At 39.9% G+C, this 27,911-nt stretch overlaps 2 protein-coding genes across 2 annotated transcripts in view; one reads left to right on the forward strand and one right to left on the reverse strand.

The window, feature by feature from the left end:
• Window positions 1–1,867: 1,867 nt before the first annotated feature.
• On the reverse strand, window positions 1,868–13,418 carry MCM4 (minichromosome maintenance complex component 4). Its single transcript, XM_050328321.1, has 17 exons — window positions 13,348–13,418; window positions 13,124–13,224; window positions 12,823–12,981; window positions 11,925–12,088; window positions 11,739–11,837; window positions 11,498–11,593; window positions 11,320–11,415; window positions 10,750–10,888; window positions 10,091–10,311; window positions 9,431–9,551; window positions 7,793–8,052; window positions 5,677–6,042; window positions 5,369–5,496; window positions 3,827–4,034; window positions 3,054–3,282; window positions 2,802–2,935; window positions 1,868–2,444 (listed from the first exon to the last, which is right to left on the reverse strand). The coding sequence occupies exons 2-17, from the start codon at window positions 13,191–13,193 to the stop codon at window positions 2,352–2,354; spliced, it is 2,583 nt and encodes an 860-aa protein (XP_050184278.1). The 5' UTR covers window positions 13,194–13,224; window positions 13,348–13,418; the 3' UTR covers window positions 1,868–2,351.
• A 1,028-nt stretch (window positions 13,419–14,446) lies between these two features.
• Window positions 14,447–27,911, forward strand: part of PRKDC (protein kinase, DNA-activated, catalytic subunit) — an 84,325-nt gene continuing 70,860 nt past the window's right edge. Inside the window, 15 exon segments of the mRNA XM_050312341.1 lie at window positions 14,447–14,587; window positions 15,125–15,201; window positions 15,308–15,400; window positions 16,240–16,314; window positions 17,238–17,346; window positions 19,241–19,353; window positions 20,018–20,117; window positions 20,624–20,679; window positions 20,771–20,801; window positions 21,816–21,973; window positions 22,197–22,343; window positions 24,439–24,603; window positions 25,282–25,450; window positions 26,492–26,541; window positions 27,572–27,709. Coding sequence (XP_050168298.1) covers window positions 14,458–14,587; window positions 15,125–15,201; window positions 15,308–15,400; window positions 16,240–16,314; window positions 17,238–17,346; window positions 19,241–19,353; window positions 20,018–20,117; window positions 20,624–20,679; window positions 20,771–20,801; window positions 21,816–21,973; window positions 22,197–22,343; window positions 24,439–24,603; window positions 25,282–25,450; window positions 26,492–26,541; window positions 27,572–27,709 — 1,611 coding nt within the window. The 5' untranslated portion in view covers window positions 14,447–14,457.

Below are 27,911 nucleotides of genomic sequence, written 5' to 3' on the forward strand. Positions count from 1 at the left end.
AACCTTTGTGGCTCTATGATTCTCAAAGTGTCTTACCACAAATAACTTCTACCAGAAGGCTTATAACTGTTTTTAATGCCTTTTGTAGAATGTGTAAGACTTTAATGCCTTTCTTATATGTTGTTTCTCATGTTAAGAGTATCAAGTTTCTGGTAGGAGTGTTTTTCCCTGGTTGCATATTCCAGTCTTTAAATGAGTTGAGGTTTTAAAATAAGCTTAATTATAACTACTAACAGCATAGGGTAAATACAGCAGTAAATTATGATACAGAGTTAACTCTATTGCATAGAGTAAGGACACTCAGCTTAAGTAAATTTCATCTTTGCTTTATGTACATTTCAAATTAGGATATGGATGTTTAAGATCTTGTAATTTTTTTTTTTTCAAGAAAAGATTGTTTACAAACATTTCCATTCCATCTACCTAATTGCAAAGTGACATTTGCAGTCCTTTATTTAAAAAACCCAACTAAACAGAAACCCTCTACAGACTGAAAATAAATAACTCTAGCATAACTAACTACTATATACAGGCTTTAAGAGCCATCTAGTGGAATTATTCTGCAAGTAACCCTGTAAACGCTCAACAGAGCAATTCCTAATGAGCCTTTTACTTAAAAACATAAAAGCAACCAAAACCCAATCAAATAATTAGAATATGGTGAATTAAGAGTCATATTAACTCAAAAGGGAGCTGAAATTTGTTTTACAGACAATACCTCTTTCCATTTTCCATAACACTTGACTGTGGCTACACAATTCAATATGAATTAAAAATTTGCAAGTACATGAACAACCCAATTTCTGTTTTACAGTAACAGTTTCCATATTGACAGACAATTTTAATTTGAGGAATGTTGCTGATGTAGTCATATGCATCATATTTATTTCTCTAAAACACCCTATCAACTTTCTTCAGCTCAAAAGCATATTTAAGGTTAGTTGGTGCTCTTTTGTCTGACAAGAGAAGGCACCAAATAGTTCAGGAGAGTGTTACAGCTTATGAGAGTGGAAAAACAGGAGAGAGAAAGGTTTATGAACTTTAGGGACCAGTGTCAACGAGAAAAGTATGCAAGTGATGTTTTCAAAAAGTAAAAACCTTAGAACTGTATCAATGTCACCTAAAAGGCAGATAGTAACTGTGAAGTAAAGATTTGGTACAATGGGGAAGGAAAGAAGACATCATTAGACTGTTGTTTTCTAAGCAAAATACATAAATAATATAGCAGAGAGGAAAGTAAGATCCTAGAAGGCAAGTGCCACTAGAGAATTTATGATCCTGGAATTTAAGAGAGTTTGGAATTTTATTTCACAGACTTCTTTTGAAGAGAAGTGTCAAGCTACTGGGATCTCAGCTTACCTGCATGAAACTTTTAAGACTTGAATCAGGGAACCTAGACTTCCTCTACAGAAAATCACAACTTGAACTACGTCCTTCCAGTCCATAAACCCCAGGAACATGAGGTGGTAGTGACTTGCATACTGATGTGCAATAGTTGAGAGCATCTGCCCAGGATACAGTGTGGGAAAATTTTCCAGTCATGCTACTGGACCTTGTTCTTTCAGGACTGATCATATGCCATTACACCAAAGGTGCATCTTAATTTATCCAGTCATACTTAAAACTGAAGTAAGGAAATGTGGTTTCAGGTAGAATCTGCCTTTTCTACATTGAGGATACTTCCACAGTACACTGAAGTCAAACAAAACAAACAAAAACCCAAACAAAACCACCAACAAAAAAGGAAAAAAGCAAAGCTCCTATTATGCTCTCACAAAGAACTTCTGAAAAATTTCAGAATTCTACACTGAAAAGTGCTCAGCACATGATATGCTAATTTTTACTTGGAATGAATGCTAAAGAGCCCTTTTAAGTCAAATAACTTTATTTCAGATTACAGCAATACTAATAGTCAAATTGCATTTACTAAAAAGTCACTTTAGAGGAGTTTTTACAATTCAGTTGGAAATACATGAAACATTGTTAAGCACGTTCTAAAAAACCTCATAAAAACACATAGCACTTGACACATTAGTAATTACATTTAGCTAAAATGTAAATAGCATTATTCAGACGAGGATTTCTTAGGTCCTCAGTAATATCTTGTAATGACAGAGGTGCCACTTAATCGCCACTACACTTGTCATAGCAAATGATAGCCCTAATCTTGAAACTCTTGCAGACTGGCAATACAGTAAGGCAAAGTGAAGCCATGACAGTTGGCTGGCAAGGAAAGGCTAAGCCTGTCATAGCAAATGATAGTCCCAATCTCAGAGATCTTGCAGACCTGACACTATCTTAAGTAAGGCGAAGTAGAAGTCGTGACAGCGGCCTTCCACAGATAGGTTAACTCACAGCAGTCTAACAGTCTTTCCAGTCACAGTCAAGAAGTCCTCATCAGCCAAGGCACGAAGTGCTTCTTCAAACATTTCCTTCGTGACAGCCTGGAAGAAAAAGCAAATCAAATAAAGATGGAGGAATACTTCAAAGACAGCAAAAATTCCTTACTTTCTACCAATTTTCTTATATTTTCTTTTCTTAAATTTTTATTTGTTCTTTTTGCGATTTGAAACCTGACTTGGAACCCTGAAGCTGAGTTTGCTAATTCACAAGCCAGAACAAACTGAAGATAATGAGTCAGATTTGCTGTATCTGTAGTAGAACTGGCTTTCTAGTCACGCACACAGAAAAAGTTCATGTTTCCCTTCCCTCCATAATGTGATTTGAGGACAAGAATGTTCTTTTGGAAAAACATGCTTTTAAAAATTAATGAAAATGTAAAAACAAAGCAGGGAACTTACTGTATCAGACTGGGCTCGGAGATCATCGAAAAGCTGTTGGTACTTCAAAGATGGTGATTTACCCTTTGACTGGATAAGCTTCCTTAAGGCTTGAGCCAATTCCTCTTTCCGCTTACGAGCTGTTGCGCTCATTCCTTATAAAAGGAAACAAATTACCTTTCAGTAATCAACTAAGGAGGACAGGTTAAGTTACATGCTAAAAATTACAAAAGCCCAGTAGCAGCCCAGCTTTAAAACTGTGAAAACACAAACCTGTGGTGAGAATGGATATATCCACAATTCCCGTCCTTGGATCAGTAGCAGATTGTTTCAGTGCTTCCCGATGGAGGCGTCTTGCTTCTTCTACATCAATTGTTTCGACTTTCTCTGAAAAGCGCACCTTGGCGTGCGCCTCTGCCAGCCGGATCAGGGACTCAAGCTGTCGAGGATATGCAGAAACCATCCCCCTACCACTACCAATCTTCCTCATGTCCACGTATGCCTGAAAAGGAGACAGCTGTTACTTAGATTCAGTAAATCTTGTAATATTCAATCTTTTTCAGAGTCTGCTTAATCCCCCACCTCTTATATCAGAACATGAACAATTCTGGTAAACCATTCCAAGTCCTGCATTTCTTGCTCGTACACCTTCACAATCCTTCTGCAATGACGGATAACCACATCACATTACTTCTTTCCATTATAAAGCAATTAGGCCATGGTAACGAATGAAGTTTTGAATCACTTTAAGAACTTAGGACTAGTCTTACATAGCAGTACTTGTGTCTGCAATAACATATTTATTTTGTTTCAGTAGAATTTAATGCGTTTTATGTGATGGAACTAAACCAACACCTCTGAAAGCTAAACACGAGAGTGCAGAATGACTTCTGATCCCTTTTTCCTTTTAAACTCCATTGGTTTTCAAAAACTTTTCAGAATTTTACAGAAAAGTTGTATGTAGATAAGAGTATACACACTAGGTAATGTCACCACTTCTGACGAGTCAGGAAAGACTCTAAACATTCTATCAGCAACTCCTTTACCTCAATAAGGGCTTGGCTTGCTTCTTCACTTAATCTGGGATTTACATAACTACGAGCATATGCAATGTAATCCCTCAATATTGCCATATCCATGTATTCCTCCTCCATCTTCTCTTCACTTTGGTAGTACAGTGAAACCAAATGGCGAGCAAGACGTCTGTCATAGGCTTCATCACGTGGATCCAGCATCAAAAAGATCAAGTCAAACCTGAATGGGATAAGTAACCAGCATTAGTGTGCAGACCTTCTTGTCATTTAGGTACTTGGTTTTTAGGGGGGTTGACTTAACAAATACAGGTAGGAGTTACCAGACTCCTAATTCCTACTCTTAAGTGAAAGCTGCTCTATTAAACTGAAAAGAAAATTCTCCTTGAATTCTCAAAATACAGAACAGCACAATGCATTTGCTTTCATCTTATGGACTTGAAATTTTTTAAGTGAGGTACATTCTGCAAAATTCAGATTCCATGTTCTAGGCTGATAGTTTTGTTTTCTTAAAAAGAAACCCACACACCAATAAAGTACCCCTGCCACAAGGAAAAATCCCACACACATAACACATGCACAGAACAAACTTCTACTAAAGAAACTGTCCTGAAAGGCAACAGCAAAGATGGCACATATTAATTATTTTATGCATATAAAACTCCCCAAGTAAATAAATCATGTATAAATAAAAAAGCACTTGTAGTTTAATCCTGAAGAAAATTGTTTATAATTTTGCAAACAATATATTCAACCAGTCTCAACTATAAGCAGACATAAATAATGTATTTTTAGCCAGCCCATCATTTATTTTTGTAAGATTAAATCCAGTAAAAGGTGGAATTGAGATGCTGCTCAAGCCTAGTTTCATCCAGTGCACCTGCACTAAGGTACCACTTGTTACTAAGTGGCTAAATTAAGTAGCTCTTAATTAAAATCTAAGCCATGTGTACTCGGGATATCCAGTGTACCATCAGCGTACTTCAACTTTCCAGTTAGTCTGGGAATTCCTTGTAAGAGAAAACTGCAGCACATTGTTTAAAATTTCTGTCAGCAGACACTAAATGTGGCTCCAACAGCTGTGCCCAAATGACAAGCTAGCACTGCCACCCTCCCAACTAAGTTTACAGAGCAAGATGAAGCAGGCACAGATCTTCACATTCTGCCACCTCTGCTGCAACTGCCCCAATCATCAGTGTTTCACTTTAAAAGTTTTATGAAACTAAGCAAAGCATCCTGAATTTTGTTGAAGTTACCAATACCCGAAGGTTCAGAACAGCTCTTTTCTAGGAGATGATTATGAAACAACAACACAGAATTAAACAGAGATCCTACAGATCTTCTCACATCTGCTGTTCAAGGTCAGCATGCAAAGACTAAAAAGCAGTTCCCTGCTCATATAGAAGCCGTAAGAATAGCATTTAAAATAGGTGTTATAAAAGTTTTCCACTACACTGCAAGCAACAGAGTTGTTCTGTTCTACTGTATTTAATCATTTTCACAAGAGGAAGTAAAACATCTCCTAAAAACGAGACATGCAAGGCAGGAGTTCACTACCTTGACAGCAGCGTATGAGGAAGCTGAATGTTTTCAATAGTAGTCTTTTTCGGATTCCACTGTGATTCTATAGGGTTAGCTGCTGCCAGGATAGATGTACGGGCGTTCAGTTGGCAAATAATTCCAGCCTGTCAAAACAAGAAAACTCTTCTGAAACTAGCTGCATCCAAATGCCACCAAACCCTTTTTCCCCCCAACTTCATGAGATCACCAATGTTATTAGATACGAGTCCTGTAGTAAAAAACTACATTGCAAAAGCCTCTAGGAATACTTCAGTCTGCTATGAAAGATTAAAACAGATATTTACCTTTGCAATGGAGAGTGTCTGTTGTTCCATTACTTCATGCAGAACTGATCTTGTGCTTTCGCTCATTTTATCAAACTCATCAATGCAGCAAATGCCATTGTCACTAAGCACTAGAGCACCTGTCTGAAGAACCAGTTGCCGTGTTTCTGGATCCTTCATCACGTATGCAGTAAGACCAACTGCACTTGAGCCTTTGCCAGAAGTATACTGGCCCCGAGGAACCAGGTTGTACACATACTGGAGCAGCTGTGATTTACTAGTACCAGGATCACCACAGAGAAGAATGTTGATCTCTGCACGAAAATTGCCTCTTCCTGTGTGAGTAAAATCCTTTCTTGATCCCCCAAAAAGCTGAAGCAGGATACCCTATAAAAATCAAAACATCACCTCTTGGATTTGCTCTATTAGCTATTCCACTGTTCAACTGAAACATCTAATAAACTGAAATACTACTAAAATTAACACAACTCAGACATGAAACGAAACACTTGAAACTGGTTTAGGTATCTTTTTTAAAACGGTTCATTCTTTATAGACATCCTCAATTCCAGTTCATTGCAAACATATAGTTAAACTGCTAGGTCCTACAAACTCAGCTTCTAATTGAAGTCTGAAATTAGATTTGTTCCAAATCTGTTCCAAAACTTAGGTAATCAAAAAACCTGACAAGAAATTCTTCTGACAACAGAAAAGGCAGAATAGACTATTGTTTTCCCTAAGGCTATGTTTAATCTAGGACCAAAGTATTATTGACTATTTCAAATTATTAGAAAAGTGCCATTTATCATTTTCAGGCAAACTGCTTTACTGCGTTCATAACGTTAAAGTTCTTTTCTTGCTCATAAAGATGAAGTCTCAGGCCTTTTATTTAATTGGACTTTACCAACACTTCCTCCTTTGTATTTCCTAAAGAAAGCCTATACTTGCACTGTTCGTAAAGAAATTAAAGTAACTACCTTCCACTACTTTGAAAGTACTGGAATTAATAGTATAAACACATGCTTGTAATTTTATAAACCAGAATTATCAAGAAGGATTTGTTTTTTTCCTTTTCAGCTTTACTAGATTAAAAATTCACAATTTCCCAGTACTCTGCATTTTTTTCCCTCTAGCAGGATATATATGCTAGAAAGTCAATGAAAAGAAGCGCTAGTCGGTGACAATGATAGCTGGAAACAGCAAGGAAAACTGTACACTACTTCATATAAAGCCTCTGCCCAACTTCTTACAGCAGAGAAACTTTGTGGAGGCATTGAGGGAGCCTTAGTTCTGTTCTCATTCACTTAGAGCAACTTGCAGCAGTCAGTAAAACATGATCAGTAGTTGTACAGAACCTTCAGGTTGGAACCTGAAGAACCTCCCTTGAGGAAGGGTCCTTAGCTTTCCTCAACTCCACCGGTCACTAGACTTGATGTGCCTTTATTAGTGTGTTGAGAAGGTACAAGAAGTGAAATAATCATTACTGTATCTCCATTCCAGCAGGAAATCATCATATGGTTGTGAATTCAGCTTTCAGAAACCTGTGAACTACAATAATGTATAAATATATAAAAAATCCCAAAGAAATATACTTGAAAAGGATTGATGTCTGACAACACCTTGAGACCTGCTACTGATTGCAGTTTTTGCAATGATGTTGTAGTACCTCAGTTGAACACTTAATTAGAACAGTCTGTTCTTGAATACATCTGTGTAGATGTTTTGATACCCCATAATTCAGAGTCAATCAAATGTCATTTTAAAGCTAGTGTTCTCTTGTGAGCAAGCACTTACTATGTTACAGCTACTTATTCTTCTTTGATCATCAGTAATCCTAATATTCAAGAAATGTCCAAGATGCATCCTGCAATTAAGTTTTCCCCATTCTACGGCCTTCCTACCTTTTGAATATCTTTTTCCTAATTAGCACTCCTTAATATCATGGAAAGAATTAAAATACACTTAGAATCAACTTTATCCTGACAAGACCATAACATTTTAAGACTGCTCAAGATACAGTTTTTTGAATTTTTAAGCTTCAGGGTATTTTTAGAAGGAAGAATAATTACAAATATACTCACAAATTACATTACAAATATACTCACATGTCTTACAAGAGAAACATAAATGTTTTTACCTTTTTGATATCTTCGTGCTCATAGATACTTGGGGCCAATGCTAAAGCAAGTCTCTCATATATGTCTGCTTTTTTAGAAAGCTCTTTGAGAATTTTCACACGTTCCTCTGTGAACATTTTTTGCTCCGTTTCCTCATCAACACCATGCAGGCGTTTTGAATCTGTCTTGCGATAGTGTATGACATCAATGTGAGTCTTATACACGGCTTTTACGCTGCTGACGCGTGGATTAACTCGAATTGGGACCGCCCTGTAGATGCCTAAAACAAATTTTTATCACAGCATTAGATATGGAGAAATAATGATAATCCCAAACCCCAAAAAATTTTACAAGTTCCCTTTTGAAGAGTAAAGCTTTTCAGAACAGCCTAAATACTTCGGTCAGTTTATTTCTCAGTGTAAGTCAAGTAGAAGCCAATGGAACATATTTAAGTCATCTAGACTCTATTTTTGTATTTGTAGGTACATATATGTTTAACATTCCTACCAGAAGTGTTCTCAATAATAAAAACACTTAAGCATCTTTTGAAAGAAAATTAAGGTTTGATGCTTGAAGCCTTTCCCCTGTTTTGAAGTTTTTTTAGCAGCTTTCTAATACATCTTGAGCAGCTAGCAGTACAGCAGTTCTTTTAAAGCAAAGTGGTTATAAAATGTGGTTATGGTATCACAAGACCTACCCTACATTATCACTGTCCTGACTGCAGACACTATTTAAGATACTGCCTCTTCTTCACCAGCAGTTTCAGAATGACTGAACAGTCAAGGTCAGACAAGCTGGAGATTGTCTAATACAACCATGGGCTCAAACTGGACACAACTAGAAAAGGCTGCCAAAGGCTGTGTCCAGTCAGGTTTTGGGTATCTCTAAGGATGGAGATTCCACACAGCCTCTCTGGGCAACCTGTGCCAGGGCTTGATCACACAAACAGTAAAAAAGTTCTCATTTTTAAATGGAATTTACTGTGTTTCACATTGTGTCCTTTGCATGCCACTGGGCATCGCTAAGAAGAGTCTGGCTTTGCCTTCTTGACACTACCACTCCCCCCACAAATCAGGTACTTAAAAACACACTACTAAGACCCCCCTGAGCCTTCTACTCTTCGGGCTGAGCAGTCCCAGCTTTCTCAGCCTTTCCATGCATGACAGAGGCACCTGTTACGATCGCAGCCCTTTGCGGAATTCACTCCTGTATGTTCATGCTTCCTTTGCGCTGTGAGACCTCACAACTGGACCCAGTACTCCCCCAACCTGCTGGCAGTACTCCTAATGCATCCCAGGAGGCTCTTGGCACCACAGCCATGTGGTGTGTCAAGCACTGCTTCCTTCCAATTTTGCACCACAACATTATCCCAATTAGAAAAAGTTTCCAAGATTATCAGCTCCATCACCTTCCCCTCAGGGGTCAAGATGAGGCTGACTGACTTGCAGTTCCCCAGGTCTCCTCCTTACTCTAGGGAGTGACATTAGCTTTTTTCTAGGATCTTAGCCAGTCACCATGACTTCTCAAAGACTGAGTGAGTAGCCTTACAAAAAAGTGTCCAGCTCCCTCAGCAGTTGCAGGTGCATCCCATCAGGTCCCTTTACAGACAGTTATGATCAGTGAAAAAGAAGGATACCAATACTCAAACCAAACTTTACCTGTGACATTAACTCTGTCACCTGGCTGAACTTTGTCAACAAGGTCATTGTGAGCAAACAGCACAACTGTATGTGGGGTCTGCCCAGCTGGCATATCTTCAGGAGACTCCTGCAGTTTGATCTAGCAAAAGAAAAATAAAAACCACCTAAGTTTCAGTTTCAAAAATCCAAAGCTTTTGCACAGAGCAGACAAAAGATTTTTGTATTAGCACAGTCTTTAGTATAATTTTGAATGAGGACCATTGCTCAAGAACAACATATCCCCACCCGAACAGCAAAATTGATTACTGATTAAAAGAGATGATGAAAATGAGAATTCTGCTGATTGCTGGTGTGGCTAAAATACTGTTACATACATCTAGTATGTAACATCTAGTTACTAGAGAGAAATGGACATACTATACATAAAGGAGCTTCCATGTACAAACATTAAGAAGTGTACATACTTCATTTCATCCTTTTAATGCATTTTTCCAAACCAGATCTAAATTGTGATAAAAGTGATTCACTAAGTTGTTCACCTATTTTCATGTTCCAAAACACCTTCCCTTTCCAAAACATGCAGTCTTGAGACACATTATTAATGCTACTGATGATTTTAGGAGGGTGGAGGAAAAAAAATAGAAACTGTTTCATTTAGCCACTACTAAGCCGACATACCATCTGTTTGTCAGAGAACATGGATCGATTGTGAATCAGTGCCATACTGTGCGTTGTGTTACAGTTCTTGCAGACTGATGGTTCAGCAATCCTGCCACGATCGATTTCTACTCTGGTGGTGAAAGCGCAAACCTGGCATTTAAAGAATGCTTCCTGCATCTCAGGAATCAACTGGGAGCTTCTGATGACCATACCACTGATGGTGATGAGTTGATCAATGTCTACAAAATTATAGAGACTCACATCATGACTTCATACTCCTAAAGTTTAAATAACTTTCAAAACTTCATGTTAGATTAATTTTTAGGCAGGAGGTAGACATTCAGTTAGATACTAATATTTTGGTTTAGACAAAACAAAAAGAATCATAAATGTTTAGTACAAATATTCTAATTTACAGGAGTATTTATACAAACAAAAGAATTCTTTGCACTCGCAGAACTAAGAACTTGAGTAGCTGATGACAGGAAAGATTTCCTTTATGAACAGATCATTCTGCATATGGGCTCTAAAGTATTTGCTTCTGGAACAGACATGAACAGAAGACATTGGTCTGGATGGACCTCAAGTACTTTTATATGGTAATTCTAGGCTAGCATTCAGTAAGTATATATAAATCTTTTAAGATCCTTTTCTGTCATGGTAAGCAAAAAGTTTACCTTCAGGGTTTAGACTTCTCATGTTCCTAGTCTTCAAGGCATTATACGGCCTTACTTGAATTTGATGTTCTAGTATTGAATCAGGGTAACGATCAAAAAATATCTCATTGGCAGCCATGTCAAATGTTGGGATAACTTCCTGCATAACATTGTTAAAAACAGGTAAGCTTACAAATTAAAAATAAAAATCACAGAGTGAAGTAATTTTGCATAAAGCATCTTATGTGCTGCTGATCAGCCACAAATTACTAAAAAGTTACGCCATCTGAGCATTTTCCTATGTAACAGAAAACTTGCTGTTCAGATCAGATTTTTTCATTTACTTCAGTATTGCAAGGGGTGGGAGGAAAGTACAATACTCTGGATATTGCAGATCAGCGATTAACTTTCATGCATGAGGCACTCGCCATATCCATGATCAGCTACTAGACATTTTATATTAAGTAAAATAAAGGAGCCACCGAGATGGCACCAAACATACAAAGTACACAATGCCTTTAAACGAACATATTAAACCCCAAAAATATGAAAGGGCCACTTGAAAGCCAGAAAACAAGTGCGCTACTTCACCTGAGGGTAGCAGATCAGTTGCCTGTAGAGATTTTCATCAAATGATCTTAGATGGTCACAGTTTACGTTCAGGAATGGTTCCCCAACCATATTAATCTGCAAGGGAGTTTAGAAATCTTCAGCTCAGCAGCATGCAAGACCGAAAAAGAAAGGTTAGATTTCAGTGCGTTACAAGTACCTCTTGAAGTCGCTGCATATAGCGTGGCTCATTAAGATCCAAGCCAATGTCTTCATCCTCTTTATCTAGTGGATCAATAAAGCGCTGGAGAAATCTCTAAATGTTAGAGGTAACAGGGAGACAGACAGGAAAGGTAAGCAGAATTAGTAGGATAAAGGCTTACTTTGTATCAGATTCAACTAATATTTAAGTCAAACTAGCTTTTCATTTAAAAAAAAGGAAAAGCAGGTTGTTACCCTACCTGGAATTTTTCTTTGCATGAGGCTACATTAACATCGGTTCCCCAAATAACAAGCCTTTGTCCCAGAGATTCCTTGGTTGCTACTATATCCTCAGCCAGCTGCATGGAAACAAATTGAGAAAATGCAAATACGCGTATTTGTTTAAAAAGACATTGTCAGATACAAGCTCTGAGACATGTACCTACCCCATCTGAGTGTAAATCAACTTGTCTGGCTTTACGGGCAGACCCAAGATCTGGCCTCTGCCTAACAGGAGTTCCTCGGACACCACTTCGTGGAGTACCCTCTACCCTGGAGCTGGGTGTGCCATAAGTCAGAGGTGAACTGATATCGAAGTCAAGAGGAATAGCTATAAAAGGAAGTGTTTTGTAACGATTATCAAGACATTTTACACTTAGAGGAGACTAAAATTCAGCCTCTGCATTTGTCTCACCATTCTTTTAACTCTACTGTCATAAAATGAGTGGCATCAATTCCAGTATTTTGTCAAAACAAACAATAAAGATGCTGTAAGTCCATGTAAGAACTTTTCTTTGCATTAACATCTCTTCTCAAAGATCCCAACTGCCAGTAAAGCTTCACTAGAAAACTTTTGAGTAGTACTGCAATTTAAACCTATATTGGTGTTCGAGCATAAAAACATACAGCATTTTAGATGAAACACATTTTTCAGTATTTTGGGGAATGTAAAGCAAATGACACTATTAACAGCTACTGCAATTGAAAACGATCCCATATATAAAAGCAAGTAAAGCTTTTTATGGCTAGCAACCTAATTCTTTCTGCTTTAACAGCTTTATCATTTCTAGAAATACATGAAAGAAAAAAACTAAGGCATAATCGCCGATAAATACTCCCATGATAACTGGAACCTACAATAGCGATCTGCACCCCTGACTGAGTACCTGTAGTGTCCACTATGCTAAAATCAAATGAGAAACTTGAGACCACGCTAATTTTCTCCTCGAGTATTTTCCAGCCAGATCCACTCCGTATACCAGCTGGCCGCAGAGCAGCGCAGGCAGCTCCCGGGCTGCATCACGGCGGCCAGCACAGCCCCAGAGCGACCCCAGCCCGGCGTACCGGAGTGGCGGAACTGCGGGGGGCTGGAGAACAGCGCGTCGGCGGCGCCGGGGCTCTGCACGTCGGCGGCCGGCGACGTGGGCATGGGCTGCAGGTCCCCGGTGGAGGTGGAGTCGTCCGCCCGACGCTTCTGGGAAGGAGGAGAGCGAGCATCTTGCGCTGCAAAGACACAAGCGGACCCGCGGCCGGCGTTACAATGGCCGGGCCGCCGCACCGGGCGCACCGAAGCGGAGGCGCCGGGAAAACACTCCCGGGGAGGGCAGCCCGCTCCCCGCGGCCCCCGACCCCCTCAGCCACTTACGAGTCGGGGGGTTGCTACCTCGGCCGCGCTTGCCGCGGCGGCGGCTGGGGGTGGAGGCCGGCGACGACATGGCGCTGCTGCAGCTCCCGCGGCGGTCCTACCTGCGGGGATTCGGCGAGAAGGATGAGCGCGGCGGGCGCCCCGCCACCGGCCGAGCCCCGATCCCAGACCGGTGGGTTTCCCTCCCTGTCCGGCAGCCCCCCCCGCCCGGCGCCCCCTCCCACCTCTGCGGGCACGGAGACACCGGGACCCTCCGCGCCAAAGCCTGCGGCGCGCGCGCTCTCGCGGGCTTTCTGGCCAATGGCGAGGCGCGATCGCAACAGGAGCACCCAACGGAGGCAGAAAGGGGGGATGCGGACGGGAGAAGGAAAGGAGGAAGGAGATAAACCCTCCGGACCCGCGAGGTGAGAGCCGCGCCCTGCTTGACCTGCAGCAGTAGGGAGAGAAGTATAAGGCAGCGTACTATTTGTGCTACGAGATGGATGCTGCCCTCAGGACTGGCACATCGTCCACCCCCCTCAGTCCAGAGTGGAACTGCCCGTACCAGGCCGAATTTCGCGGCAAAACTAGTGCTGCAGAGAGGCGTGGGGAGGTCGGAGCGGCCCATTCTGAGCAGAGGGGGAGCCACGACTGTATCCAGGGTTACTGTGTCCTGTCGTGGGCTCCTCAGTACGAGAGAGACAGGGAGCTCCTGGAGCGGGTCCAGCGGAGGGCGACTGAGATGGTTAAGGGACTGGAGCATCTCCTGTAATGAGGAAAGGCTGAGGGAGCTCGGTCTCTTCAGCCTTGAGAAGAGAGCTGACAAGAGGGTAGAGCCAGGCCATTCTCGGTGGTCCGAGCAGTAGGATAAGAGGCAGCAGGCAGAAATTGATGCACATGAAGTTCCAGCTGAATATGAGGAGGAACTTGTTTACTGTGTGAGGTGCTGTGCACTGGAACAGATTGCCCAGAGAGGTTGTGGAGTCTCCCTCGCTGGAGATCCTGAACAACTGTTTGGACACAATCCTGTGCCATGTGCTCTGGGATAACCCTACTTAAGCAGAGAGGTTGGACCAGATGACCCACTGCTGTGCCTCCCAGCCTCACCCATTCTGTGGCGTTAAATGTGTGTTTCCGGAGTCCATCCTGCGACAAGAGACACAAAGATGCCCCGAAGCGCCCTTCCCTGACGCCACCCCTCATTCCTCCCGCCCGGAATGCTCCAGCCGAGCGTTCTCCAGCCCCCGCGCTCCGCAGTCCGTGTGTCCCCCTCCCTCTTGGCTGCCTTGGGTGCGCCCGGGGGCGGATCCCCCGCGCCCGCTTCCGCGCCGCGCTGCGGGAGCTGCGGGCTCGGCATGGCCGGGGCTCGGCAGTGCCTGCTCCAGCTGCACGGCTGCCTGCAGCCCGGCGATGCCCTGCACGGCTACAGCCTGCTCCGCAGCCTGGCCGAGACTTGCCTCGCCAGCCTGGACAGCGGCGAGCAGGGTGCGCCCGCGGGCCCGGCCCCTCGGGGGGTGGCGGCGAGGGGGTCTGAGCGGGGCTCGGGGCGGCCGCCCCGGCGCTGGAGTCGGGCGGGGAGTGCTCGGCTTGGGAGGGCTCGGTGGTGCCGGGGACACACGCACCGGGGCGGCCTCGGTGCTTCCGTCCACACTTTGTGTCACTGGTGTGGCGTAGAAGCTGTATTCCGAGGGAGGGACGGTCTCTTGCCCCAGATAACTATTTACCCGAGTAAAGCACTTCGTGCGCGTCCGTCTCTGCCTAAGCTGGCCCCAGGTCGGCTTCCCCTCGGTCCCGAGCAGGGGCAGGCTCAGGAGCGAGGGCACCGGCACCAGCCCTGGCCCCGAGGCCATGGGGAGGACAGTGGCACACACACTGTGTTGTGGTTTTTCCCGTGACAAGCATCAGTCGTGCTCGAGGGTTAAGGCACCTGCAGCCCCTCGGGGATGGGCTGGGTGTTGTGCAGCCGTCCCTGTCCCAGCAGAGGAAACCAGCCGCCTGATGCTTCCTTTGCTTCTTCGGCAGCGCTGCACCTGTCTCTGGTGTTCTCCCAAGAGCATGGCTTGCTTGTCTTTATCCACAGATCCCTCAGCATCGAGGAGGTGAGTTGGTAAACTTTAATTGTTAAAGCAGGGTTGAGGTAGTTCTATGCGAACAACGTATTATAAGCTTTAATTTTTTTTGTTTTGTTTTGTTTTAAACATTCAGTTTCGAGATTGCAGGGAAGAAGCGTTGAAGTTTCTTTGCATCTTCATGGAAAAAGTTGGTGACAAGGTTCATCCTTACGCCTGTAATATTAAGGTAGGTAAAGTTGTTTATCATAAAGGCCTTTGCCAGATGGTTGAAACAATTCTGGTGGGGCTCATGCCATAACAGATTCGTAACTGTCTTTTGCCCCTCCCAGTCAGCCTTGCCCATCTCTACTGCTCTTGTTAGACCTGAAATAACTTGGTTGACATGAAGTGTAATTCATACCCCAGAAAAGTGTGGAATTATTTCTTCAATTATAGACTTAATTTTATTATTAAGTTTTCTTTATAGAACTTAATAGGTACTGAGTCTGAAAATTAGTTATTGACATTGAAAGTAATAGTTATAGGTTTTAATTTATACAAATTAAACTTGTAATTTAAGTGTAATATATTAAATGTTTCTAGAGGTGGTGTTTAGTTTTAAATACCAATTGTTTAAAAATTTCTCCTGCAAAGTTGTTATACAGAAGTTAGTGGTAATTAAAATACCTCTAAAAATGAGGTTCATTGAGTCTAGAGTGCTGAATAGCTCTGTGTTGCTTTGCACAAAAATGCTTGACTGCACCACTGAAGTTTCTGATCTCAAATTAAGCTACTTACTGTAAGAAATAAAGTACATTAGAGGGGGAAAATGTGCTATGTTTGCCTTTCACTTCAATTTTGCTTTTTACTGCCATTTTTTTGCTGGAGTTGGGATTTATTATGTCAGACAGTGCTGCAATGTTGTCAGTCAGGCCACTTTGGGGACTAGATACTGTTTTAGTCTTTTTTAAAAAACCTTAAACTTGTGAGGAACAGACACTTTAGAGAGGTAGGTGAATATCTGTTATCTTTGAATTTCCTTCTTTACTTACAAGTCATTTAATCCTCATTTTCTTTCCTATGTAGCAAACTTGTCTTAGTGTCTATACAAAAGAGAGAGCAGCAAAATGTAAAGTCGCAGCACTGGAACTTCTGATTAAGGTAAAATGCATGTCGTAAACCTCTCGTGTTTCTAGAAAGAAGTAGAAAATCTGTTGTATTACTACAGTTATCCTATATCGTGCAGAAAATCTGTAGCCTGCAGGTGCAAGAAATAGAGATAGTGTGATATATAGATGTTAGAAAGAGATACATCTTAACAACAGATTGTCTTCAGTATTCTCCAGTACGGTGCTTAGGATGTAAGCATGTCATTTCTTCATCTACTAGAGCAAGATATAGTTGTTTTGGGGGCAGTTGCAGATCTCTCAGTTTATCACAGTTATTTAAGGAGAAATTTTGCCATTCAATTGTATTCTTGCTTTAAAATATGTATTATATGTAGTATTATAATATATTAGACACAGTATGTGAAAGGTGTGGAGAAGAAGGACTTTTTTTTTAGAATTTAGTTACTGCATGAGACAGTAATTTTACAATGTACTTCCTTAGAATGCATTAGACCCTTGTTTTGCAAATGCTTTTGCTCCTACTTAGTTTTGTTTATGGGAAAAAAAAAATCCCTTCTGAATTATTCTGATTCAGTTCTGTGAATTTGATTGGCTTTATACCAGCAGGGAGAGAAATACAATATGATAAAAGATACTGCAGACTTGCTAAGTCTGTGCTGTTGTGAGGTGTGTGTGTATATATATATATATGTACACATTATTTGTAAAATTAAAAATTTAGTATTTATGCGTATATAGGAAGGTTGTTTGTTGTTAAAGTAGATTTTGTACCGTTAATCTTTCCTGGCTCAATCACCTTAAATCTCTCTCACTGACTAGCATACTTACATACTTGAGCTGAAGGAACATGTATGAACTGTATTTTTGTTTAGACCAAGTAGTACTGTGTTAATGATATTAATGCTTCTCCTGAGTTTTCTTTTTTTTTTTTTTTTTTTTTTTTTTCTGTCTTAGTTGCTCCAAAGTTTACGATGTTCCTGTCTGATGGAAGAAATGAAGGTTGGGGAGATATTTAATAAATTTTATGGGGAGCTTGGTACAAAAAGTAAAATTGCTGATACAGGTGGGCTTTAGTTTTTCTGTCAGTTTTCCGTGTTTTGTTTACATTCAGTTTTTGTTGGATGATACCCCATGGAAATGCATAATTGTTATTCCCATGGCGTGTGTTTAAAATGTTAAAAAGTAGTAGTAAAACGTGTTCAGGTCTTCTGATCGTGACCATGGAGTTATCTGCTTCTTACCAGACCTGTATGCATATATGACCTAACATGTGAAAGAAATCATATAGTTGCATTCAGTAGTGGCAGTTCATGCTGAATTTAAGCATTTAGGATTCCCAATAAAAAAGTATTTTCATGTCTTACCTGTTATTATTAGTTCCTGAATGTCTAAATCCTGAAAGTAATTCCAGCTTTCTTGTCAGTAACCGACTTAACTTTGCTAGATTCTTAGATCTTATTTTTTTCCCAGGTTCAGTGCTAACCTGGTGTAGCTGAACCTTTGAAGTTACTCTTGTGCCTGGCTTATAAATATACACACACACACACACACACATATATACCCCTGTAACTTTGAGCCTTAAGAGTAGTGCTGGTTCCTCCAGTGGGTGCTCTTAGCAAAAGCAGAGGCTGCCTATTCCTGTAGAAGTTCATGTCAACTCCAGCTCAGTTGCTCAGGGTATTGATCAACAGTCGACTGAACGTGATCCAGCAGGGTGCCCGGGGGGCCAAGAAGGCCAATGGCTCCCTGGCCTGTGTCAGAAACTGTGGGACCAGGGCAGTGATTGTTCCCCTGTATTCAGCACTGGGTGAGGCCACACCTTGAATCCTCTGTTCAGTTTTGGGCACCTTACTCCAAGAAAGTGATTGAGGTGCTGGAGCATGTCCAGAGAAGAGCAATGGAGCTGGAGAAGGGTCTGGAGCACAAGCCTTATAAGAAGCAGCTGAGGGAACTGGGTTTGTTTAGACTGAAGAAAAGGAGGCTCAGGGAGGACCTTATCACACTACAACTACCTGAATGAACGTTTTAGGAAGGTAGGGTTCGGTCTCTTCTCCTAGGCAGCTAGTGGGAAGACAAGAGGAAATGGCCTCGAGTTGCACCAGGGGAGATTTAGATTGGATATTAGGAAAAATTTCTTCACAGAAGGGTTGGTCAGTCATTGGAACAGGCTGCCCTGGGAAGTGGTGGAATCACCATCCCTGGACCTGTTTAAAAGATACGGAGATATGGTGTTTAGAGATATGGTTTAGTGGTGGGCTTGACAGTGCTAGGTTAGTGGTTGGACTTCATGATCTTAGAGGCCCATTCCAACCTAAATATTTGTATGACTCTAAAACTCTTTGTAACCATATTCTAACCTTGGCCAGTTTTGTCCTCAAAGCTGCAGTTTTAGCGTGGTAGTTCCTGCATTGGTCATCCCTAATATGAACTCATCATTTCCTACCTTGCGTAATTATGTTATTTATGATCTTAGGCAGACTACTATGAGCTCTAGTTTGATTGTCTTGTTACAGCTGAAATCTTGGCTTGTCAGGTCTAGCCCTCACAAAGCTTGCTGTGCCTATGTAGAATCCTCCAGTCTGCTTTCAAGCCTAAAAACTTCTGCTTGCTGTTGGCCTTAACCCCCACAGTACTTTAAAGTCACAGCAAAACCTCAAGACCTGCAGGAAACTTGGATTAGTAGCAAATGCTTCCTCAGTGGATATGGCATTTATTAATCAGTTTTCTGAGCTATGTTTAAAACCAGTAAATGTGTTTAACTTATTGATGTGAAAGGAGCATCTCACATTGTAGTGTCTGTGTATGTATATATATGTATGTATAACAACCTGTTTTTCCCCCACAAAAATCTCTAAGCCGTCAGGGATGGTTATCTCATAGTTGCAAGTTACATAGAATTTTGATGGAAATGTCAGAGTAATGATTTCAGTAATTAATAATTATAAATTACTTTCTAGTACTGGAGAAGATTTATGAGCTTTTGGGAGTTCTGGGAGAAATCCAGCCTAGTGACATGATTAACAACTCTGATAAACTATTCCGAGCTTATTTGGGAGAGCTTAAAACACAGGTATGACAGGAATTTCTTTTCAGACTTTTGCATTGCTTTGGGGTTTTTTCCTGTACGTTGTCTGTACATTGAAATACTATTGTAACATATGATATATATACTCTAGTACAGTTTGTGGGGATTTAACTGGACAATCGTACATGCTTTCTCAAGGACTGTTAAAGTTTGTATTCTCTGGTTCTGAGGAGCTTTCAAAGTAAAATTTCAAGTCCATCAGTGACAACAAAATAACCAATTTACTGTGAGAAAAGATGACACGTGGTGATCATTCCTCAAGAAAAGTTAAATTGCCGTGCATTGATAGTTTCAGATTTTTGATAGTTCTCTACTATCTGCAAAGTCCTTGCATGTGAGGTAAATTTCACAGTTCTGCTGAACTTTACTTTCTACTATTCTGCAGTTTTAAGTACTTTTGAGACATTTAGTGTGTATTATCTACATTTTGCTATGATTGGTCTTGGTGGAACATATTACATGCTTTTCAAAGGATTTCTTGTGCTTCCCTCCAAATGATATGGAACTTCTGAGTAGGAGATGTTTCTGTGGAGTTGCGTTTGTAGAGTTGGGTGCTGATAAAGTTATTTTATCTACCCTTCATGGAACTGGGAAGCCTTGGTGTAAATTTATATTAGCCTGGGGATATTTTTTTTTATATTTTTTTCAGATGACATCTGCTACAAGGGGACCCAAGCTACCTGTTGTAGCAGGATGTCTGAGGGGACTGGTTGCGCTCATGTGCAACTTCACCAAATCTGTGGACGAAGGTTTGTTCTTTTTCTGTGTAAGAAAGACAGTTACACATTTTGATACAGTTGTACAGACAGTTATACTTTGAATCACCACACAGCCAAAAAATAGCACCGTTTCTCACTGTAAATACTGAGTGAAAATTTCTGTACTGGTAGATGTTTTATGCACAATACATGGTCCCTGTTCTTGTGGAACATAAATGTTTTCAGTGCTATTTTCTGACCAGATATCGGACAGCCTTGAGAGGCACATTGAAGCTGGAATACAGTTTATATAAAGATGCGTTTCTCTTAAAAGAGACACATTTGTTATAATATGGATATTCAAAAAGTCAATTAATATAGATGTACAGGTTTTTTTCAAATTTAAGAGCATTTCAGGAATGTCTCTTAAAAGGAGTTAAAAAAAAAGAGATCTTTCCAGTATTGCTTCTTCATACCAAGTTTTAGATGAAAATATATTTGTCTTCACTCTACTTGTATGTGAGTAGAGAAATACTAACTATTGGATTGTTTCACAGATCCTCAGACTGCAAAGGAGATTTTTGATTTTGCAGTGAAGGCAATCAACCCACAGGTAAATCTGCCATGTGCTAATTGTTCAGCATAAATGAATTAGCCCTGATGAAGAGCAAATCATATATGATAAACCTTTTCTGATATTACAGGTTGATCAGAAGCGATACGCAGTACCTCTAGGTAAGACTGTAAGTCATTTCAGTTTGTGATGAGGTGGATACATGCAGTGGTGTCTTCTGTCTGGAATTGTTTATTCTTTACTGGCTGTGTTCAGGTGGCTCTAGAATTCAATCTCCTAAGCTGGTCATGGAGGAAAGCCAAGGTACTTTAAGTTGAAATTCAAAGAGTTTAACATGTATTTGGTTAAACTAGGCAAGGTCTAATCAGCTTATAAATAGCACCTTTGCACTTGGTGCCATTTGCCTCTCTGGAGTAATACAAAACTGTGATACGAGAAAGAAATCACAGTAGGAGTAGAAATAAGAGGAACGTAGATAATTAGGAGAAAAAAAGAGACAAGGGATTGGGTTAAAAGAAAAAATAGGAAGTGAAATTTCACTGGAAGAAGGAGAAAAAGAGTGGGGGGAAAAAATTTGGAAGAAGATTAGAAATTGGCCTGTGAAAAGTGAGTGGCTTATTGTTTCCAGAAATTGCAAAAATGTAAGGTTTGAGTACTAGGCCCATGGTAACTGTGAATAGTAAACCTCAATTTAAAGATAGTCTGCCCCCAGCTAATTCATTAAGGATCTTGACATTTCATTTATACTGTATTTGGGGTAGTGAAATTGCCTGTAATCTGAATTCCTTATTTGTCTGCATCACAGTTTGGCAGAGAAGGGAACTTGTGCAAGTGTCCTGAGAACAGAAACCGCATCTTTCTGAATTGTGCAGTCAAGCATTATTATTTATAACGAGTAAAATCCCTTTATTTTCACTCTTAATTACTTCAGAACACAGCTGTACTTTTTGCATAATGGTGTACATTTTAAAAGAGGACTTTGGAGGGTTGTTTTTATGCCTAAAATCTTAATGTTTGGATTCTGCTACTGTAATGGCTAGAGGAACACATTTTATATCCTCCAGTCATGTTGGTTGTAGCTACGTGGAGTCCTGTTGTGGACTTCATAGTCTGGGCTGGTTTTGTAAAGGAGAATGTAAGTCTGTTTTTTAATGAGAATTGTTTTTAAATTACAGCTGGTTTACAGCTGTTCAGCTGGCATTCTGCTCAGTTTGGTGCCTTGCTCCTGGACAACTATGTCTCCCTCTATGAAGTGATGTGTAAATGGTGTGGCCACACGCATCAGGAACTGAAGAAAACCAGTCATTCTGCACTGGATTCATTCCTCAATCAGGTGTTGTAACTTCACTGGGATCACTGAGTCTAAAGCAAAGTAAAATTTCTTTAAGAAGTGGGAATATTTGATACTTGAAAGTTCAACAAATCTGTCTAATAAATAATTATTTTGTTTGAAATACTTTGTGCTACAAACTGAATATCTTGTAAGACTTACTGTACATTTTTGTGACTTTTTTAATATTTCTGGAAATGCTGAAATGTTTGTGTCTGCTTTACAGATTTCTTTAATGGTAGCTAAAGATGCAGAGCTACACAAGGACAAGTTGCAGTTCTTCATGGAGCAGTTCTACGGAATCATCAGAAGAATGGATTCAAGCAGCAAAGAATTGTCCATTGCCATTCGTGGATATGGGCTTTTCGCAGCAGTACGTGCAGAAAAGTTATCCTGATAAAGAAGCTGATTGAATGTATTCAAAGTTAGGATTCATATACATTCATTTCACAATATTACACAGCTCATTTAATAGGGAATGCTGCTGGTTCTGGACAAAGTGTTGAGCTTAATTAATGACACTGTAAAATACCTTGTGGTTGAAAGTTGCTGGAACACCTACTGAATTTAGTGGGACCACTTAGCAGTGAGGGTTATAGTTACTCCTTGTGCACAAGTTCTGAAGTGGAAAAACAGGAGCTTCCTATACAGCTGTCACAAAACTTAAGGATGTGCTTATTTGCTGAGACAATACTTCATTACTCTGTTTGCTTTTAAATGGTAGAATCCAGGCCAGCTTTGCTCTGAAGGTAGTTCAGATGTTTCTTACAGAACAAGAATCTCAGTCAAATGGCCAAAATGCACTGCTGGCTGCAGGACACTAGGAGGCAATTTGTGAAACAACCACAAATTTAAAAAAACAAACAAACAAAACACCCAAACAAAAACCAACAAACAAAACCATGCTTACATACATATGTAGAGGGCAGGTATGTTTGTCAGAGAGCACCGTTAGGAACCAACTTCCAATTTTTGCCAGCAGTCAGTTAAAATGGGAATATAACAATAAAGTCAAAATTTGATGAAAGGATGGTGTCATGTACCTGTGACCTCTGTGCTTGATGGTGGTACCCCAACTTTCATATAACATAGTTCTGGACACTTTTTTTTTCTCTCTCAAAGCAAAAATTATGTTAAATAATCTCAACTATTATTTAGAGAAGGTTAGGAAGTGTGATGAAATAGCTGGTTACTGGCTGAATCCTTTCTCTTTTGCTAGATACAGATTTGCAGAATACATTTGTTTTGTAGAATTTTTCATGTGCTTTGTTCAAACCTAGTCTTCCTCTTCTGTGATATGAGGTAGAAAAGAATTGAGTTCAAGGTATTGTTTCCAGAAAAAATGAAGTATTTCAAATGACTGAGTTGAAAGAATCCTGTTAAAAATACCTACTACTGAACTCAAGAATTTATGTAAAAATAGTCATAGGATAATACTGCATTTTTAACAAATTTAATACTCCAATACCTATAAATCTTTAATATGTTAAGACTCACTAATAGTTGTTAGTGTGTTTAGGTTAAGTCTTGGTCGAGCATCAGATACTGATACAGTTACGAGGAAGCAGAGTCTTGGTGCTGCTGCAAGTAGTGACTGTATTACTAAATTTATGTTCAAGCTTGATTCAGTTTCAAGGCAGAATATTTCTTTTATTATCTAATTACTAAAATAGTCTTGAAGTTCTACAAGTGATAAATGGATAGGCTTAATTTTGTCACCATGTTTTTAGACAGGCTAGATTCAACCTTTAAGCTAACTCCCATATTCTGCCGTTACCTAAATCAGTCCATTCTTTTTCCATGGTAAATTCCCTAGCACAGTTCTTGCATGTAACCTGATTCCTGATTCCTTTCTACAAAGGCTGCTTTTTGACCTAGCTCATGCTATGATTTACAAGTTATTCTGTAGGAATGTGTAAGCTTTATTATATACCCTCTAATATTGTTTGGGATGCTTTCCACTTATCCATTAGTTTAGTTGTCTTTAGTCTCTGTAGAAACCCTATAACAGTGAAAGTTCAGAATTTGGACTACTGGGTTAAATGTTAAATAGTAGTAGCCTGTCAATGATAATTGATTAAGCCACATTAAGGTAAGCCACTTAAGACTTCAGTGCAGCTACTTCAAAATATAAGTATTAGCATTAATAATGCTGAATGTAAGGTATTTACAGCCAAGCTTAGGTTTTTCAGGCTGAATTTGAAATTCAAGTCACTGAGGTTCAAATACTTTCACAGTAAATCGCACCGCATTAGCAAACTATTATTTTAGTTCTTTGCAGGTACAGTGTTTCTCATACATGTAGCAAGTACAAAAAAGTTGATCTATTCAGATGTGTTGAGTTCCTGGAAATATTTGAAATATTGTTCTTACTATGGTTCAGGGAAGACTTGACTGGGTTTTTTAGTGCTACTAAGCATATATTTGCTAAATCAGTATTCTGTTTTATTCTGTTTCCTCTCTCTAAGCCCTGTAAAGCTATACATTCTAAGGATGTGGACCACATGTATGTGGAGCTCCTTCAGCGTTGTAAGCAAATGTACCTCACAGAAGCAGAAACAATAGATGACCATCTGTATCAGCTACCAAGTTTCCTCCAATCCATTGCAAGTGTGATATTCCATATAGATACAGTAAGTGGAGTGTTTAAAGTACCAGTTAATTCCTTTATGCAGTTACAGTTGTATAAGGAGATAATAGCTGTGAGCTTACCTGTGGTAAAAGGTGGTTTTTTATCTGAAATGCAGTGACTTTTAGCCTCTAGGATGTGGGAAGAATATCGGGAGAATACTTTATTGGATTTTATTTGAATAAAGAAAATGCACTGAATATACTAAGTAAAATGCGACAGTGCATTGTAATGAAAACCATGATAACCAAATGTTAATACTTTTTATTTTTTATTTTAGGCTATGTATTTCGACATAGCCAGACCATTTATGCGTTTATACCGCTGCTTTGTTTTGGTGCTGATACTTAGCATGTTCTCTGAGGCTGATGCTTTGGTCCTCCAATGATGTTATGCTGTCTGTTCAGATGAGGGCTTTCTGAATCCTACTGGAGCTGGGAAGTAAAGTTGAGGCATACATACATGCTGTATTCAGATGGTTAAGGATGAACAGATTATACTGCTGATGTTGTTTAATTAAATTGGTACTCTTATTATAAGCTTCTTGTTCTAAGAGCAGGCCATGAGGCAAACTCCTGTACCAAAGTATCTTACTGAAATAATTTAGCATAATTCTTCATGTTCATAATGACTAATAGTCATTGTCTTTGCATGATGGGTGTTGTATTCTTATTTATTATAGGTTCCTGAAGTATACACTCCAGTTCTTGAACATCTAGTTGTGCTACAGATCAACAGCTTTCCACAGTACAGTGAAAAAATGCAGCATGTCTGTTGCAGATCTATCATAAAGGTGTTTTTAGCCCTCTCAGGAAAAGGTCCAGTTCTCTGGAGCTTTATTAGCACTGTAGGTGAGTGTGTGATACTAACTTGATTGGAGTTTTTGGGGAGTTATGGGGATTTTGCATTTGGATTTTTTTTTCCTAAATTGATCAACCAATTCTAAGAGAGATATATGGAATAGCCATTTAGGATCAAAGTGAAGCTTTTCCTGTTCTCTAATGATGGAGGTTTAGCATTCTTATGACGTTATTATTCAATATTTGTTGTTAAATCACTTCAGGAATGCATTTAACAACTGTTCTAGATAACAGAGTGGCTATGATTAAGAGCAGGAGAATGTATTTGTGTGATAAGACTTGCATTCCTGCTCTGGGGATTATGAGAATAAAGGAATTTTGTAGAGGAATGTGCAAAAACCTATTTCAGTTAACCCCACAAAATATTACAAAAAGTAGGGTATGTCATCTCCGTTAGAAACACACTCTTTTCATGCTCTGGAACTTCTGTGTAGTAAAAGTAAAATCCCACATGTGCGACTAGTCGCATACAGTACTGTGACTGTAATACTGAATTGTGTCAGCATTGGTAAGTGACAAGTTACCAGTTCTAGTAGCCTCCAACATGCTGACATTTCTTTGTAATTATATGTAGACAATATTTTTAATTTCTTTCAATTATTCATAATGTATTTTCTCTGTTGCTGTGGCATTTCTGTTGTTTCCCATGGTCTTGATTTGGGAAGTGGTGCACCCAAGCACCACCAATGCCTGTAAGAGTCATTGGGAATTGTTGCCTTTTCAAAAAGGGCATTAGGGGCAGTGCCTTGGTCATCACTGCATTCAGAGACAGGAAAAAGTCAAAGCAGTATTAAGAAAAAGTAGTAACAAGTAAGTTCAAAATTGGTTCTCTGTGAAACATCCTGGAGTTAAGGCTTTGGTTTGGGCTATTCCATCCTTAAAGAAAAAATCTGTGTTCTTTTGCCTCTCCCTTATCCTGACAGAATATAGAAAATAGAAGACTGCTTTATTTCACTGTTAATGTAATGAGTGATATGGATGCTGTGCCTTTTTAAGTCAGTTCAGGCAATTTGGTTTTTTTGTTTGTTTCAGTGCATCAGGGATTAATCAGAATTTTCTCCAAGCCGATCACATTTTCAAAGGTACAATAACTGTTTAAACATATTTATTTTGTCTAGATTCCTGGAGTATACATTCCAGTTCTTGACAGTCTAGCCCAATAAACAGGAGAAGGCCCAAAAAAGCAAAAATAGTACTATCCATTTTGTTACTAGTCCATTCTTGTTATTACTTATTGGCTCAGTTTTTACTAATCAGTCATCCCCACATCTGCTCAGCATAATATGGATGTGCCTCTTGTACTGAATGGGAAAAATGACAGGAAATAGACTTTTGGTTGGTTATGTTGTCTTTGTTGAAGTAGATTGTGATTAAAGTCAGCCAGCTTTCTTCCAGGTTAACAAATTTTGGACATTTAAAAAGTTTTATTGATGGCTTCTATTAAGGGGGACTTTTAAAGCTTTTTAATCCTGTGCAGAAGGATAACTGTAGATTCTCTCAAATACAGAACACTAGAGATTTTTTTTGGAAGGAGATTGTTGTTTTGTGTTCATTTCAGATAGATTAGGTGACAAAGCTAATGTTTCTACCTGCAGCAGTAATTTTAAATTGTGTCTTGACGTGGGTCAGGTAGTTACATAAGCAATTGTGTTGGCGTTTGACTGAGACAGAGTTAATTTTTCCCACTCATAGTGCTGTGCTTGTATTTGCAGCTGGAAACATGTTGATAACACACCAGTGTTTTGGCTACTGCTGAGCAGTGTCCTCACAGCATCAGCACTGTCTCCCAGCTTTCCCCCCTCACCAGTCGGCTGGGGGAACGTAGTCAGGATAGCTGACCCAAACTGACCGAAGGGATATTCCATGCCATATGGCATCTGCTCAGCAGTGAAAGCTAGGAGAAAGGAGGAGGTGGGACCCATTCATTATTAAGATGTTTGTCTTTTGGAGCATGTGCTACCTGTACCAAAGGCCTACAAGTTTTTCCCATCTTATTTTCCCCGTCCCCATCCTACTGAGGAGGGGATGGTAGAATGGCTTGGTGGGCACCTGGCATCCAGCTAAGCTTAAACCACCACAGTGGTGTATCTGAAAAATGTTGTGTCCCTTCAGGATTTTTTTGGAAAAGAAACTTCTGGATCAACGGAATCCTTTGAAGCTGGAGAAGTTGGGACAGGGAGGTGGAAAGTACCAACTTATAAGGACTATCTGTGTCTCTTTAGAAGTCTACTGAGCTGTGACACAATGAAGGTAAAAGCATAGTTAACATGGAAATACAAAAGGAAGCACAATCCTGAGTCTTATTGCTGCTTTTCTAACCTTAGACTTTCTCTAAATGTCATAGTGTAAAAGGACTGTTTTCTTGGGTTTAGTTGGATTTTATGGTTGATAGATGAATTAAACAGGGGTTAATTTATGCTTTCATAGATGAGAATCATCTAAAATTGCATTC

Source organism: Myiozetetes cayanensis, unplaced genomic scaffold (assembly GCF_022539395.1).
Source record: "Myiozetetes cayanensis isolate MyiCay16 unplaced genomic scaffold, myiCay2020 scf1, whole genome shotgun sequence".
In the NCBI taxonomy this organism is placed as follows: Eukaryota; Metazoa; Chordata; class Aves; order Passeriformes; family Tyrannidae; genus Myiozetetes; species Myiozetetes cayanensis.

Excerpts from the sequence above, each read along its gene's own strand:
- MCM4 (XM_050328321.1), bottom strand. The coding sequence starts at position 13,193 with ATGTCGTCGCCGGCCTCCACCCCCAGCCGCCGCCGCGGCAAGCGCGGC. Across the intron at positions 12,982-13,123 it reads AGGTAGCAACCCCCCGACTC|CGCAAGATGCTCGCTCTCCT; the intron begins GTAAGTGGCTGA and ends GTGTCTTTGCAG. Across the intron at positions 10,312-10,749 it reads GAGAAGTCTAAACCCTGAAG|ACATTGATCAACTCATCACC; the intron begins GTAAACTTTTTG and ends ATAATTTTGTAG.